This window comes from Aythya ferina, assembly GCF_964211825.1.
Source record: "Aythya ferina genome assembly, contig: HAP1_SCAFFOLD_148, whole genome shotgun sequence".
Classification (NCBI taxonomy): domain Eukaryota; kingdom Metazoa; phylum Chordata; class Aves; order Anseriformes; family Anatidae; genus Aythya; species Aythya ferina.
In genome coordinates, this window is record NW_028181378.1 from 59,213 (window position 1) to 76,460 (window position 17,248).

The 17,248-nt window shown below is 41.7% G+C and overlaps 1 protein-coding gene and 1 long non-coding RNA gene across 2 annotated transcripts; both read left to right on the forward strand.

Moving 5' to 3' along the window:
• The first annotated feature begins 625 nt into the window (after positions 1–625).
• On the forward strand, positions 626–8,094 carry LOC311428813. The gene is made up of 3 exons (XR_014687901.1): positions 626–718; positions 6,272–6,363; positions 7,966–8,094. It is a non-coding gene; the product is annotated as an uncharacterized lncRNA (long non-coding RNA).
• A 57-nt stretch (positions 8,095–8,151) lies between these two features.
• On the forward strand, positions 8,152–16,751 carry LOC311428810 (ubiquitin carboxyl-terminal hydrolase 42-like; the record flags this gene model as incomplete). The annotated part of the gene is made up of 15 exons (XM_084540083.1): positions 8,152–8,203; positions 8,947–9,147; positions 9,740–9,850; positions 10,007–10,109; positions 10,314–10,381; positions 10,538–10,608; positions 11,140–11,222; positions 12,141–12,252; positions 12,630–12,770; positions 12,965–13,065; positions 13,529–13,670; positions 14,351–14,632; positions 15,431–15,519; positions 16,054–16,111; positions 16,695–16,751. The coding sequence occupies exons 2-15, from the start codon at positions 9,006–9,008 to the stop codon at positions 16,749–16,751; spliced, it is 1,560 nt and encodes a 519-aa protein (XP_084396209.1). The 5' UTR covers positions 8,152–8,203; positions 8,947–9,005.
• Between the last annotated feature and the right edge of the window lie 497 nt (positions 16,752–17,248).

Sequence of the window (17,248 nt, forward strand, 5' to 3'; positions counted from 1 at the left end):
TAAAAAGCACGAGTTTGAGTTATGTGGTGTTTGGGTGTTTCTCTTGAAACAATTCTTACCTCCTTGAGCTGTTAGATCATAATGCAGGAAATGGAAGTGCTGCATGCATAAACAGAGTAATCAAACATACACCTCTTAGGAAGAGGCTTGCAATGTCATAGTGTTTGTTTTGAGCACTGTTAGATACAGTTTTACATGAATGGAGTGAAAACACCTTAGAGAAAGGTGTTGATTGTTCTCACTTTTCCAAGACAGAAATAACTGGAGTAGATTTCCCTCCTGCATGGAACAAAAGTTGCACGTTTGTTTTTGTCTGGCTAGCTTTCAGTCTCTTTAAAAATTTCCCTACAGGTCCCAGTTTTAAGTAGACAGTTTAAACGTGCAGAGCGATAAAGAAGTGGAATGCAGTGGTTGTGACAACAACTTCTGATCTGAAATGTAAAGAAAACTCAATCCACTTCAGGGTGCCTTTTTTGTTTGTCTGTTTCCATTTTACAAGAGCAACGGTGAAATAAGGAGAATCCCATCTTCACTGTTTCAAAATCCTTTGTTTCTGCGTATCAGTCACCAGAACACTGAGGAGTAGAGCTGGTGCAAAAACTGTGAGACGAGTCCACGGAGAAAGCAGGGACTTGGAGCTGCGCCGCAGCTGTAGAGTCGGACACAGTCGGTACTCGACTACTAACTCGTCCATTCTATTTGACAAACTTATGACAAAGTAAGTCATCTTTTCTTGCAGACCTCTTAGAATGATCTTTCTTAGCAAGCCTTTGCACTATGGCATGATGTTGGCCTCGACTTGCTCTTTATTTTGACAGCAAAGAGTTATGGCTGCTCCTGGCATTTCCTTCATGTTTACAGGGAGACACCGTTACCTGGCTAGATAAACAGATTTTCTTGAAGGTGCTATTTCAGCATATAAGAATTGATTTAAAAAACAACAACAACAACAACAACAAAAGTGCTTCATGGCTTACTAGTTTTGTAATCTCACATTTCTCCAGGAATACTTGATTTGCTGCATTTCACCATTACACTCGTCAGCGCCACTGATTCTGGTTTATCACTATTTGCATTGCAAATATCCTTGTCCAAAGCTTAAACTGATGTATGCACTGCTTGAAAACAAAACCTGAAGTTGCAGAGCAGAAGACTCAAGTCATTATGTTAGCAGCTGTGTAACCATACTGCTTTCCAAGCATAAGATGTCCAGCTTATTTTGTTTCTATGAAGAGTTTAAATGGCTCCCGTTAAGCAAAGATGTCCCCACACTGATACTTACTATTAAGCAAGGATTCCACCTCCTTTGGCTGAGGTCTGCTCCCTTACTCATATTCGAACATTCATCCAAGTAGCCTGCAATTCCACCCTCTCGGGGGAAAGTCCATAGAATAGAAAAGGTTCCTCCAGTCTCTTCCTCAGCCTTTTTTTTTGAAGCATGCAATAAAGCAAAACATTCACAGGCTGCCCTTCCATGCAAAACAAGGCAAATTAGTAAGACAGGAGCCACAAAACTGATTGTCCTTTAAAGTTAAAATGAGATTTGAAATAGATCGAGTTAGCAAGTGTTGTAAGTCTGTAGCTAAGTCTGGTTTTGCCAATGCAGCACAATTCCCTATCACGTAGCCAGAGCTGCTTCTGTAGCTCCAAGAAGCAAAACTGCTTTGAAAAAATACTGTGTCATCAAAGCATTCGTTGGCTCAGTAGGCACGGCTCAGGTTCAACAAGTTTGTGAAAAAATGAGTACTAACAGAAGCAGCAGGGTCCAAAGAAACACTTAAGGGGCTTTACCTTGAGTGTTATGCACACTGTCAATAGAAAAGCACTGTAACAGAATCTGCCACGGCAGTCTGCATGTTACTGAAAGACCATCGGAGTAGGACTGCAGCAAGATCGTTCCGAAGTTACAAAAAAAACATATGGGGGTGGGAGTTTAGTTGCGTTAGATAACACAATCTTAGATAAAGATTTTGGTCTTAACGTAAAAGTAAGGATGTCTACTGATCTCTTCAACTCCAACAACTGAAGCCCAAGTCTGAAAAATCGCCTTTAAGAATGCAAAGAAAATATTTAACTCTTCTGTATGTTCATACTTTGCTATCAAGCAAAGGAATGAATGCTGATGCCTTAACTATGTAGGGCTGTAGCTTACAGAGAGACTACACCTTCCTGTTTTTTTCCCTTTAAAAACGTTAAATGCACGTGAAATTATTTCGGAGTGTTTTCACATGCAAAGCCTAATGCAGTGCATGCAAGCCCTGTCATCTTCTTCCTCTAGTAGTGTCGCATTAAGGGGTGTAGCCGATTGACCGTCACGGGTCCCGTCAGATTCAGGGTGCTGAACTATCACGGTCACGGACTCACCAACAACGCAGTACGGCCTCGCTCTAGTCGCGTTCAAGGAGAACTCTCACAGCTAGGAAGAATGCAATTAAGTGCAATTTCTTACGGCGACAGGTACACAGGTTCTTTGGATTGTCAGTGATAAATTCACTGTCTGCAAAAGCAAGCTAGCATGCATGAAATGCACAGGCACACAGCCTAGGTATTAAGACATTAAAAAGCATCAAAACTCTACAGATTTCTAAGATTCCACAGAGACGCCTGGTATAAGCAAGCGTTCAGATCTTACCCCACGGCGTCCCAATGGAGTGGGGGTGGGGGAGTGAGAGGCTCAGCCTGTCGAGTGATGTCAGAAGGAATCCTTCCTGATAGTATCTTCCCTAACATCCCCTTTCTCTTAAAGCAATTGATATTATTTTCTATCTTTAAGGTGGAGCTTGAGTGACTCTAGTCATGCATATCTTGGTTGTGCTTGGTAGAAATGATCTCACTTGCGTTTAAAGGTACAGGCTCTGAGAAATTCCAAGGGCGTGCTCAGTGAGGGGTGGTTGCACCTTGGAGGCGGGTAGCTTTTGGGATGGAGGTGTGCTTATGATGCCTAGTCGCTTAAGGCGATTACTCCACAAGTAGTAACTTAGTGTTGATTTAACTACAGCATATCTAAAACATAAGAAGGATGTTAGTATGGAAGAAGCCGATGAAACCAGTCCTTAAATCTTACTACTTATTGTGCGTGAGCAGACTGGCGTGAGTTTTAGCTATACTGGCAAATATCAAACCACACCTGTGTCGTCCCAGAGCTGGGAAAAAAAAAAAAAAAAACAAAAACAAGGAAATGTTGAAGCAAATAGGGAGGCCTGTAGCTTGTGCAGTCTTTTAGCTGAGAAAATAAAGGAGAGAGACAGGTAGCCTTGAGCTAGCAGAAGCAAGGAAGAGAAGGGCTAAAAGGGAAAAAACAGGAAGGAGAACACGAGCTCCAGACTGACCTATAGTAACCTTTTTCTCATTAAGGGTCATTAGCACATTAAAAATCACACCTGTCAAAATGCTAATCTATGCTAATGTGGGATTCGTTGTGTGTCCCCCCTCTCCTGTTCCCCCTCCCCCCCGGTATTCCTCTGTAATGCACAAGCTCAGTGGAGATAAGTTAGATGAGCTGTAATAACCAATCCAAAGGAGCCAAAGAGAGAGTTTTCACAAGTTTCCTGTGTATAAATGACGGCGATTTGAGTCAGAGGTGTGCTTGCTTTGCGAAAGATGGCCAAGTACCTGACTCTGCAGAGTTCTATAAGTAATTATATAATTAAAAGACCTTCATGTGCATTCCGACTCTGGGTGCTTATTGGCGTGGTGCACTCTGCACGAACCTGCGGACAACATCTGTACTCAGTGTCATGCCTACAGACAACCCTTTACTGTTGGGACCTGCATATTTTTCTGTGCATTCAACACAACCCCTTTGGCACAACTAGTTAACCACGTAGCTGCCAGTCCACCACTCAGTTGCACTTGTGAAGAGGAAAAGCTATTTCCATCTACTGTAGGAGCACATCCTCTAAATGCAAGCTTCACTCACCTGGTCATTTACTGCAGGACAAGATTTGAAAACTGTTGTTGAGTTCTGGGTTTCCTGCTTACAGGAAAAATTAAGTGCTAGATCACCCTCTACTCCACTTTGTCTGCTGCATTTAATGGAGATTAAACTGATTTCGTTTGCTCCTCCGTTTATGGACAATGAGCTGAAGGAACAGGTACAGCACATTAGCCTGGAATGCCTTCCCTCCCAACCAAAGTAAACTGGAGCTGTAACTAACACAAGCAAAAGCAAGGCTTCTGTGTTTTCAGCTGAATAAAGTTCCAACAAAATCATCCTCTGGGATTTGAAGCTTACTTCACATGACATGCCAACGACTCTTTTCCCTCTATTGTAAAGCGGATCCCTGCTGTTAGTTGCTCTAGAAGCAAAGGAATCGTCGGTTTGGTTACCAAATAGCCGCTTCTGCAAATGAGAAGTGTTGTGTTCTCTCTTCCCTTTGAATGACTCCACACTTCTCATCAGCTACTGGATTGCTGACCTAGAATCAGAGAACATCCCAAGGTGGAAAGGACTCCCAATAATCACCAAGTCCAACTCGTGGCTCCACACAGGACCACCCCAAAGTGAGACCCGATGTCTGAGAGCATTGTTCAACACTTGTTGACCTCCGTCAGGCTCGGTGCCATGAGCAGTGCCCTGGGCAGCTGTCTCAGTAGCCAGCCACCCCCTCAGCGCAGCACCTGAGGCGCACGGGGCTCGGCGGGGCAGCCCGGGAGGGGAGGACGGCAGGGCGAAGTGGCAGCTCCCTCAGAGCCGTCTCCCCGCCGCCTCGGCCGCATGTCGTGGCTTTTTCGTGTCGGGGCTTTTTCATGTCGTGCCCTCAGGCTCTCACCGTGGGTGAGATGCTGCTCCCCAGCGCGGACCCCTTGCGCGCGGGGCCTGTCCGCGGTGGCGGCGGGAGGGAAACCCCAACCCCAAAGCCCTCCCGGCAGGGAGAGCTCGGGGTGAGGGCCGATCCGGCACCGACAGTAAACACACGCCGGAGGAAACGCTCTGGTTTTAGCCATGAGCAGCGCGGCCAGGTTCAAAAGGCGTCACGCTGGAGCTCCGAGTTCGGCGGCGTTCCGAGGCCGTTGTGGCGGTTGTGGAGACGGCCCCGGCTGAGGTGGCTGCTGCTGTCGCTGCTGTCCCCTCTGTCCCTGCTGTTGCCGCTGTTGCCGCTGTTCCCGGACCTTGGAGACCCCCAGCGGCTCCCTGTGCCAGGCCCTGTGGCCCCGGGGAGCTGCCCGCCGCCTCGTCGGCCAGCCCGGCAGCAATCCTGCCAGCACAGAATAGCCCACTGCATTTCAGGGTAAAGTGACGATTAATTTCTATTTCCTGGCCTGGGTGCTGCTTTCTTCTTTAAGGAAGCTTCAAGGTTAAAGGTTCAACTCAGTTATGTCAGGGTTCAACTCCGTTTCGTGAAGGGGCTCTTGTACGAAAGCTTAAGCTGGGATTGACTCTCTGCTAAGCGGAGGCCAAACGTGGACCTACTGAGAAACAGGTCCTAAGTGATAACATTTTCTAAAGAGACTGCTAAACACATCTGAAGAGTGCTGCTGCAGAACTCTGAATGGGGGGATAGCAACTGTCTTAACTGATCTGGAATCTTGAATTTACTTTTCAATGGACAAGAGGTGTGTCTCTCAAGGCAAACAAAGAGAGGAGTAACACCCTCTCTTGTCACTCATGTCAACATAAATTTATGCTCAGAGCGTAGGTGTAGGAACAGCATCGGTATGCATATGGAACATCGGGAGAGGAAGCTCTATCGGTATTTACAGTTTTTCTACTACCTTGTCAGAGAGACGTCATCTCCAAATGAGAAATGGATGTATTTTGAAACAGTGGTGGTGGATCGGATTTCTTCTTTGTAGTGTTAATATTTGCTCTTGAATCGTACTTAATACCTGGTAACACCTCAATCAGTTGTCAAAAATAAACTTAAAAATGTGTAAGGCTTATCTCATTGGTCAGTATAAAGATCAAGGTCTTCCCTTCCCTTCCCTTCCCTTCCCTTCCCTTCCCTTCCCTTCCCTTCCCTTCCCTTCCCTTCCCTTCCCTTCCCTTCCCTTCCCTTCCCTTCCCTTCCCTTCCCTTCCCTTCCCTTCCCTTCCCTTCCCTTCCCTTCCCTTCCCTTCCCTTCCCTTCCCTTCCCTTCCCTTCCCTTCCCTTCCCTTCCCTTCCCTTCCCTTCCCTTCCCTTTCCTTTCCTTTCCTTTCCTTTCCTTTCCTTTCCCCCCAGTATTGTTTTTCTGTTCTCCTTCTCACTGCAGTCTTGATTTTGTTTCTCGTCCCTTAAGTATGTTTCCAATGTGTTGCTGAAACATTTTCCCTTTCAATCCTACAAAAGGAGCTGTCACTGGTGAAGATCAGAGCTTATCCCTGAGCCCAGGCGCTGTCACCTTAGTCTTCCAATCGGACAAGGACGACTTCATTTCTCATGTAAATGCATTTGTCAGGTTTGCGTATTGTTTTTTCAGGAATGGAAAGTGTGTATAGAATGGATTTAAAATCAATTTTAAATGTAAAACGTCAAGGCAAAAAAAGTTCTAATTACAACCTCTGCACACAATTTGCCAGCTGTGGGACTAGGAGTTTTCTTATTTACTGTGTTTTGTTTAACGTGTCTGAAGTTTAATGGATAGCAATCAAGGCGTGCTAGAAATCTGAAAGCACTTTATGCTTTGTTCTCTCCGTCGTTTTGGTATAACAAACTAGCTTATGTTTTAAACGCTCCATGAGGTTAGTGGTTTCCCTAAAGGTAACAAGTCCCTGTGTGCTACAGTAAGACAGTAACAAAACATGAAGTATAGAAGTTCATCCTGTCATTATTCAGCTTCTGCCTATGGACACACAGCTATGCTTATTTAAAGCGGTATCACCTTGAAACCTAATCAGCATTTTAAAAAGGACTTTGTAGCAGTTATTGGCTTTTGTCCTGGAGGGCTGAGGTTTGTTTTGTTTTGTTTTACATTCAGCATTTCCGTTTCTAGCTTACATTCCCCTGTTGTTTTGCATGAGGAAAACGTGCAGCTTTACAAAGTAGAACGGAAAGAGCTGCTTTTTAGTCTAACTTTTCAGTTTGTTGTAGGAGTTTTAAATGTGGTAGGAGTAAAACAGCAGAAGTACTGCTGCCAAAGTTATATTGAAACTCGTCTTTCTTGGAGAAGCAGAAGAAGCCCAGGGAGAAATAAATTTGCAAACATGCTCTTCATGCTCTCCTTTCCCAAGATTTCTCTGAGATATAGCCCATCCTCTGTGGGTTTTGAGGTATATGGTTCCCAGGAGTGAAAAGGAGGGCCAAACATCTCTCCTCTTGGATCTCAACATGCTAGGGCTTTAGTGTACTGCCACTTACGGCTCCGCTTTTTCACCTGGAAAAAGCGACCACATGATGTAGACTGAGGAGCCCTCAGAAATTAACTTGCTATCACCAAGTGACGCCCATGAAAGGTGTATTTAAAAGCTAGGCTCATTATAGAATCACAACAAACCCCTCATGACTGGTGCAGTAGACAGTGAGGTAGAGGGCGAGCCCTGGAAAGACAGAAGAAAAGTAGTAGTGAGTTCTGGGTACCTTTGTGCAGACGAAACAGAAAAACGCAGGCAGTGAAGTAATAGTGTTCCGTTGCTCATGTCAGCAATAGATAATTGCAACAATTATCTATTAGATCATAGGTACTAATTAACAGATAATTGCGCAACTCCGGAAATCAATAAATAACTGATTCCCCTCAGAGAATGTCTTCTACATTTTTATATTAAAAAGACTCCAGAGTTGTAATGGATTAAAATCCTACGGAAGGGAAAGAAATGGCATCAGCCACTAGTTCTGCAGAAGCGAAAAGTAATACTGATAGAGTTTAGATGGAAATTTTCACTTTGTGTGTTTAGTTTGGGGATTCTTTTTAAATCATTCATACCAGCGATTTAGTTCTTAAGGCTGTTTCTTTGAGATTAAGTGACAGGACTTCTGCTACTCTTTTCTTCTTGGAATGCTTCTTGATATTCTTACGTCAACCAGAACTTCTGTCTCTGTCGCAGATGTGAACAATGACCGTAGCTAAGAAGCCCAAATCTTCAAAGCCTAAAAAGCCCTCTTCAAGGCGGTCTGGCAAATCCAAGAAACCAAGTACTAAAATACTGATGTCACGCACCGCAAACTGGGGCCGGATAGTGCCTGCAGAAGATTCAAGCCAAGTCTCTGTGGCCCAAGGACGTGGAGGTGGTATTTACTGTAGATCATCTGAAAAATCTAAGGCTTTTGCCCCAAGAGATCTAAGTAAGTGTGCGTTTTATCCTGCCTCCATTTTCTTCAAAGCAAAAGTAGAAAATGCAGTTCTTACTTGTTGCACTGATAGAGAAGGGGACTACTGTGAACAAAGACTTGAAAAGCGAATCCCCTAAGGCAACTGAAGTGACTGATGTTACAGAAATTAATTTTGATATATTTACAGTCAACAGAGAAATATGGGGAGCTTTTTGTAATGCACAGATTCCTCCATGTCTTTTCTGTTTTGCAAAGAAAAGTGTTTGATGGTTGCTATTCACAGCTTCCATTCTTCACAGGTTTTTTGAATGATAACATTGCTCAGGAAAAAATCTGGTATCTGTAGGGGTACCGTCATTCCTAGTTCCTAGTTTTTACGTGTTTACCGTATAATTTCAAGTCTAAGTTTGTGGTTTAAGTTATAATAAGGAAAAAAACAGTAGTTGAGTTAATCAGGTTAAAGATTATAGATGGAGAGGAACTTGGCATTAGGTGCTACAAACAGAATGGCAGTTAGCCTTGCCTTAGAAGAATTAAAATGGTTGACTAAAGTTGTTTGTTTTTTTTTTTTTTCCCCAAAACATTGTGTTGACCAGCCAATTTGAATTTGGTGGTATTAAAGCTGTCTGCAATAAGTTTTTCTGGTTTGGATTGTAGGTAGCTCCTCTAGGTGCTCCTGCAGAATAGTATTTTTTTAAATACCTTTCTTCGAAACAAACAAACAAGATCTCTTTTTAAATTTAACTTTCTTGCAGTCGTTAATGATGGAATTGCTCCGCCACAGAGCATTCTTTTTCCACCTGAGAAGATTTGTATGGATTGGCGAGAAACACAAAGTGTTGGAGTTGGCCTGTACAATCTTGGCAACACATGTTTTCTTAATGCTACTCTACAGTGTTTGACCTACACACCCCCACTTGCCAATTACATGCTTTCTCTTGAGCACAGCCAGTCATGTGAGTACTTTCTAACAGTATTTTGAATCTGTTGGATAGCTCTGAAGGTGAAAGAACAGCAGTGATTCCGTGAGATAAGCTTATTTGCCTGATTTTACCTGTAGCAGCTGGCTTTGAGCACCGTATTAGCAGTGGGCTCCGAATAGCATATGGAGTGCAATTAATGCACCATGTTTTATTTATTTAGTTATTTGTTTGTTTGTTTGTTTGTTTGTTTATTAAAGGATCATTTATTGCTTCATGGGAATAATGAAGTGCATTGGACAGTAATGCATTTAGTAGTAATTTTGGAGAGTAATACATTTTGCAGCCTGTGGAGTTCACATTCCTGTCAGCCTTTACAACTGCGACTTTGCAGTAGTCTTTTAGATTTCTCATCACAAAATGCATTTGAATACAGGCTTAGTGGATATTTTTCTTCTGTAAAGTTGTGTGAAATGAAATGTTACAAGACTGTTGGGACATTGGCGTCTTGGGAGAATAGAATGTAGCAAGGAGAGTGGATATTGTATCTGTAGTTTAAATTGTACTTAGATGTTTGTAGTTATGGATATTTCGCTGGACTGGGATGCTTTGTTCTTTCACTCTTCAGGTCGTGAACAAGAGTTTTGCATGATGTGCACGATGGAGACTCACATTAACCAGGCCCTGCGTTGCACTGTTGATGCCATCAAGCCTACGCATGTTATCAGTAATCTCAGTCGTAAGTGGCTTCAGATGTGTTTCTTTTCGATAGCTTGTAATCTTCAAATAATTATTTGATGTGTATAAGTGGTTTTAACACTCAAATGAAGAGAGATTTTAGAAATACAAGATTGATTTCATTTTTAAATGGGGTCAATACTATCATCTTATTTAGGAATAGGACAACATTTCCATTTTGGCAGTCAAGAAGACGCACACGAGTTCTTGCGCTATACTGTTGATGCTATGCAGGAAGCGTGCTTGAACGGAAGCACCGAGTAAGCATAAACAAGTTCACTTTCATACATTCTCTAGCACCTTCTAGTCCTTTATTTACTCTCAGAAATGATCTCTAGCACTTTTTAGTGCCTTATTTACTATCAGCAACGAAAGTCTACATCATCCTTGGTTTTCATCAAACTCTTTGAAGAGTTAACTCTGTGCCTTAAATCTTCTGAGGTCTGATTATAATTTATTTCCAGATTGGACAGATCTTCTCAAGCTACCACCATCATTCATCAAATATTTGGAGGATTTCTAAGATCGAGAGGTACTTGAAAAAATATTCCTGTCCTTAGAACTGATCTGTGTCTTTTGTCGGTAGTAAAGCAGTCTGTAGTTTGTCTAAAGTAGTATCTGTCAACAACTTGAATTTGGACAGTTAGTCTCCTTCACATAATGTTAAGCATTTATATTTTGCTTCCAGTGAAGTGCTTGAATTGCAAAGCAGTTTCGGATACGTATGAGGCATTTCTTGATATCACTTTGGATATAAAGGTAAGATGTTTTCTAAATATAATTCATGATGTTTAAGTACATGCATAACTTTCTAAATTAAACTTGTTTAACTTAAAAAACCAAACCACATATAATGTTAAAACATAAGAGCTTGGTGGTGCTAAGGAAGTGGATTGGACTTTGTCCTTCCGTGGAACCCATGTAAATAGTCTCCACATTTGCATTGGGTTTAAGGGGAAGGAATTCTCTTTCTGCAAAAATGATAATGCTGTCATACTTCTTTGTTGTTCTACCTCAATATACATCTAATTGTTAGACTGATGAATTTGTCCCCAGTATTGATGACAAAGCACACTGTAGATGCTGTCTAGGCTACTGGAAAAGTATTTGTTCCAAAGTCAAATGCCTTCCAGGTGAGGTCAATGCTGAGCATGCTCTTTCTGCCTCCTTCTTCACAGTGCTCCTAGTAGATCGCTTGAGTATGTTAGTAAGATTCTCTTATAAACTACTAGTATGTCTCTGGAATTTTGAATTACGGTGACTTTACGCTCTTCTTTCTCGCTGCTCTAGGCGGTTTCGTCTGTTAGCAGAGCTCTGGAACTCTTTGTGAAACCTGAAGAGCTGGATGGAGAGAATTGCTATAAATGTAGCGAGTAAGATTTTGACGGATTAGGTCTTAATCCTAGATGTCAGTTTTCTATGTTGCATGACTCTGTTGGACTACCTCTAAACTTTGGATCTACTTACAAGTTTTGTGGAAGTTTATAAAAGACTTGGATTTTTGTTTCTTTGGAGGGGGGAAGTCTTGTTCATAGGCATTCCCTATGGGTTTGCAATTCTCTGGCTTGTATTTTGCCATCAGAATTCAAAAAGAGCTACTTTTGTTCTTTCTATTTATTAGCTCTCGACAGTACTTTTCTTGATGTAAACTGCCCAGTTTCCGTTGTTCTCTGGGCTAGTGGCTAATTTTCACTGCTTATGCCGTAGGTCCTACCTTGGAGCGGGCAATGTGTCAAACTGAACTATTTTGTTTCAAAGGATGGCAGATGGTTTCAGTGTCTTTCCAGACAAGCTCAGTACATGAAGACTTCCTACTGTTAAATGTCTCCCTCCTGTAGAATGACCATGTGCTTCTGTTGTATTTTTGATGTTGATAGTCGACCTATGTCGGAGATTATTTGCAATTTCTAGTCCTGGGGACCAAGTCTCTCTCGTTCCGCTTTCAGTATTTGTATTTCCCTTGAAAGCTGAAAGAATGTTTCCAGGATTGGAGTTCAAATAGCCACTTTTGTAGACCAAGAAATGGTACCTTGCCATCCAACCTGGTAATACCCTTTCGTGAGAGATTCCTGTTCCCACTATGCTCTGAGTTGTTGGGAAAATTGACCTTCTTCTCTGTATTAACAAACCTGACACGCAGTGCATGGGTTTATGAAAAGAAAAAAGACCAACCTATTATGCAAGTAAATATCATTCAAATAGCATAGGCATGCGTGAGACATTAAAAGGAGTTTGTTTTGGGGGCGAAAAAAGAAGATGCCTTCAAACACTTATCTCTGCTTGTTTTTAAGGTGTAAAAAGATGGTTCCTGCGTCCAAGAGATTTACCATACACCGTTCTTCCCAGGTTCTCACAATATCACTGAAAAGATTTGCAGATTTCACAGGTGGAAAGATCAACAAGGTATATTTACCACTGTAATGCAACTATATCATTGTGTAATGGGACATCCCCCAAAGCTGAAAGTTGTTAATATTTTCAGACAATAATTGTAGACTAACGACTATGGCTTATTCTTTCTCTTAATATCAATAAAGTTCCCGCTTGACAAGAAGCATATGCTTTCCTCTGAGAAGGCTGATTCATCAGGAAACAGTTCTCTGCAACTTCTAGTCTTAACCATTGTTTATGGGAAGACTTATTTGTAGTGAATCAAGAAATATATTCTAGAAATATATTCTAGAAATAAATTCTAGTCTGTGTTTTTTGGAAGTGTTTTTCTCTGGCTAGTCCACGAAGTACTCTGGGATAATTTTTCTGTCTTCTTGGTGTCTCTTTAGGAGGTGAAATATCCGGAGTATTTGGACCTGAGAGCCTACATGTCGCAGTCAATGGGAGAACCACTGCTCTATGCCTTATATGCGGTGCTGGTACATCACGGTGTCAGCTGTCACTCAGGACACTATATATGCTATGTAAAGGTAGAAGTCAACAGCATTTCTAACAGGGTAAAGGTTGTGCTGGCAAACCAATTAAAGCATGACTAGCAGCTACTGTTTCTAGGGAAAAAGATTTCATTATATTTTTATTTGACGTGTGTGTATTTTGTTCCTATCCGTGATTTCATTTGGAAAACGTGCAATTCACCTAAAGAAATCGTTGTCTTTATTTGCAGGCTGGTAATGGACTTTGGTATCAGATGAATGATGCTAAAGTAGTGCGTACTGACATTAAAAGAGTTCTTGGTCAGCAAGCTTACATACTTTTTTATATCAGGTAATAACAAATCTTAAAATGTGTTCAGAAGAGATTTACTTTCCCGTTATTGATATTTTTCTGTTTTGCAAGTGTTTTTCTTGCTATCCGGGGAGAAGATTATTATTTGTCTAATTCAGTTCTGTCTAACCTGAAATTCTCTGTGTCGTTTATTATCTTTTGTTGCTTGGCCTTAAACTGCAGCACTTGTGTAAATTGCTATCTATGTGTTATCTGTAGCTGGCTAATTTAGAGAAGGAGAGAAATGAAGGTCATCTGTGGTGTAAGAATGAATTATTGCTGTGCAAGTGATAGTCTTAGTAGGAAGACTGTTCTCTACTTTTCAGTTTGTAGTCTTGGCGAAGCCTTCTGTAGAGAAGGCTTCCATATCGTATGAGCTGTTCCTCTAAAATTATAGGATGGGATTTAATCCAAGAGTAGGCTGAAAGAAAAACTAAACTACGATCACTGCTCTTTTCTGAAGGCGCTATGATTTGACACTTGGAGAACGTGCGTTTTACTTGCCAGCACCATCTTATCCCTGTTCATTCCCTCCTGGTCAGCAGGGGGCTAATAGTAAGCAGGCTGGATTTATGGGACCACGACTTCTTCCTCATATGATTAAGGTAATTCAGGGAAGCGGGAGGGCAGATAACGGCACCAAACTGCTAGTGGGTTTGGGGTTTGGTGTGGGGTTTTTTGTTTGGTTTTCGGCATCTTAGTTTTGTTTTCCTTCCCACGCTGCAGCTTTCTTCACAGCCCTCATGCTACAGCCAGAGTCATTCAAACAGTGGTTACTGCTAAATTGTGCAGCCATGCGACTCCATTACTTTATACCTCCAAGACAGCTTTCTAAAGCACAGAGAGCTACGCTCTTTGACAATTTAAGCAGAGTGTACTAATCCTCAAATCATTTAAAAGAGGACTTGTTTTTCCTATTCTCGTCACTTTAGCTAAGACAGGGAAAACTAATTGTCTTATTCCTGAGCACCAGAACAATTATTTCAGGCTTTTCAGGGTATGTTTAAAGGGAAAAATAAATATATTTGGGAATAGCAGCAGGTAATGTTAAGTTGCTTGGCTGGTTTTCAAAGATGATGTTAATTTGATACCAATCTGCAGTAAACCAAAAGCAGGAATTGAATACGCTTATTGGACTTGCATTTATCCTTAAAGGGCAGTGTGTTTTTCTTTTTAGGTGTTAAGACCATTTGTAGAAACACTCAGTAGGAGAGTTTTGTGCTTCAAAATGTTACATGCAGTGTTTGCGTTAATCCATCTTGCAATTTCTTCTTTTTAAATACAGAATTCAAGCCGTTTAAATGGAAATGGATCCATAAAAGAGGACGCAAAGACCACTGGTGTCACCCTAAAAAGGCCATCTTCAGCACCACCAATGGCCTGTGTTCAAAACCAGGCAATTACCAGGCCTTCAATGACTGATACGTCAAGAAAACAGAAGATCACCATCAGTATTCACAATAAATTGCCTGCTCGTCAGACTGTGTCACAGCCTGACTGTCTTAGCAGTGCTGTGGAGGATGAAGATCTCTACCAGGCTGTTCCTTCATCCACAATTACAAATTCGGTAATGCAAATGAAGCAAATGCAAACAAACAAAAAAGTTTCTGATGAAATTTTTGTGGAGCCAACAGTGAATGAAAATCCTAAACTCAGCTCTGATAACACAGTCCCTTATGGTGCAGAATCTTCAGGAAAATCTGAGGAGGAGTCAAAGGGCTTATCTCAAAGGAATTGCAATGCAATGTCCTCTAATGGAATTTTGGTTGGAAAGGTAGTCCGTACATTGCAGCATTCCAACTCTTCCTGTCAGAATGCTGACAAAGGAAGATCCCAGCATGAGCTGCCAAAAACAGATTCACTAAATGGTGCTATTAGGTTAGTTACTGAATCTAAAGAAAACGGACTGAAACTTGATGATTCCACTTGCCGAGTTGAACCTGTTAAACCTTCTGAGATATTCTTTTCTAAAACAAATGGATCGCTTGAAACATAGATTTGCTCCATCGAGAATTTCTCACCTACGATGTATTCGGGAGTGTTTATTGTGTTCCTAATTCAGGTGAAATACTGAGAAAACACAGCACAAATGTGATCATAAGACTTTGTCGTATTATCCCATTAGAATTTGCAGACCTGAGCTTACATTAGAACTTGTCAACTTAAGCTCAGCTGAGATAAAAATTCCTAATTTCATAAAGTAGATTTTGGGGGGTGAGTTGGGGTTATCTTTGAAGTGTAGATAATGCATACAACTCACAGCGGTCTTGCTTACTATTTAATGGAGACATTCTGACAAGACTAGTCCTCAGTACTACTACAAATAGTATTTTTTTGTCTGCTGACTTGTGCGTTTTAATTGCAGATGCCTGGAGCTATGCCTTCAGTCAATCGAGAAGTCATCACGGAGTCCCTCACAGCCAGCCAGCTGAACAGCTTGTCAGAGGAAATGAGGTAAAATGAGCACAGTCTTATTAAGACAAGACTTTATGGAAGTTCATTACAGTTTTATCTGTCTACTAATAGTACTTAATGGAAGGATTTAAATTAGTACAATTCCATACTGTGTGTCCAGTGTCACGAACAGAACTAATGATCGGCACTGAGCATATCACTCTGATGCAGGTTGGTGCCTCAAGGAGAACTTGTGTTCCTTTATAGAATGTTTTTCCGTTTTTCTCCACTGTCTGGAGAAACATTGGCTGTTCCCCACTCGCCCTTATGCCTTTTTTCTCAGAGCAGCAGGTGGAAGGAGACAGATGCGTTTGCTTTTTTAGTGCAATGGCTTCAGAAGCAAGAGGGGAAAAAACACTTTCTCTGGGAGCTGGAGAAGGTGTCCTAATCACAGGAGAGGTTTCTAAATGGCATATCTTTGCGAGCGGTCCTGTAGTCTGGAGGTTTTTGTTTGTTTGTTTGCCTTTGGAAGGTTTTACTCTTAATATTCACGTCCTTCAGCAGAAGTGAGAAATGGGTTTTTATTTTATGCAGTGTTGCGGAACCTCTGAAATCTCCTGGGAATGATGAATACCTTGCCCAGTACCAATGTGTATTCTAATCAGTACAAGATTTAATATACATACAATTAGCATCCAAAGGGTAGCTATGCCCTGATATGCTTCAAGTTCTTTTAAGCTTAACTTTCGGATCTCCAGAAGTAGACTCAACCTTCCAGGTTCCTGTTACGGGTCCCTTTAGTCGTGATGCATGTGTCCACCCCTTTTCCACCGTTCTTCTAGCCGTCTCTTTCGTAGTTCAGTAAAGTCCACCTGTATTCTCTCAAATGGTCGATATGCAATTCGTCTTCCTCCAGCAGGTGCTTGCCTAATCACCTTCTTATTCACCTTTTGACATGTTAAGCATCCTTGGACGGTTTGTTTGGCTATCTCATATATTCCTACAGACCCATAAAATTTTAGAAATTGATCACTCAATGCTTTTGTTCCCCAGTGGGTTTGTAGGTGTAGCTGTAAAAGTAGACACCTAGTTTGTTCCTTTGGCAGTATTTCTCTTCCATCAGGCAGAATCCATTTTCCTTCTTTCAGTTCTGCTCCTATGGTCTTTATAATTTTTATTTCTGCTTCTGTATACTTTTTCTCTTGTGTCCCTTTTCCGTTATCCGTTTCTTGTAGGGTGAGGACTACATCATGCTTCCTAAGAGCTGCTTCCCTAGCTTCTCTATCCACTAGGTTATTCCCTCTTATGTGGAAGGCAGTTCCCTTTTGATGTCCTCTGACATGTACCACAGCAATCTCCCTAGGTCCTCTCAGTGCCTGCAATATTTGAGTAACTAAAGTTTGGTGAATCAGCCCTTTTCCCTGTGTGCCTATGAGTCCCCTTTCTTCCCAAATTTTCCCAAATGGGTGGACTATTCCATAAGCATATTTAGAGTCTGTATAAATAGTGCCACTTTTTCCTTTCAATAGTTCTAGGGCTCGTAATAATGCATAAAGTTCACGTGCTTGAGCGGACCAGGCAGCGCTGAGTGGTCCTGACTCTATTAGGACCATATCCCCATTTACAATGGCATACCCTGATCTTCTTTTTCCATCTACTACTTTGGATGATCCATCAATAAATAATTTTTCCCCTGTTTCTAATTCTGTCTCCTCGAGATCGGGTCGGATTTTGGTTTGCAATTCAATCACTTCCACGCAGTTATGTTGTAGTTCTGTTAGGGGTTCCC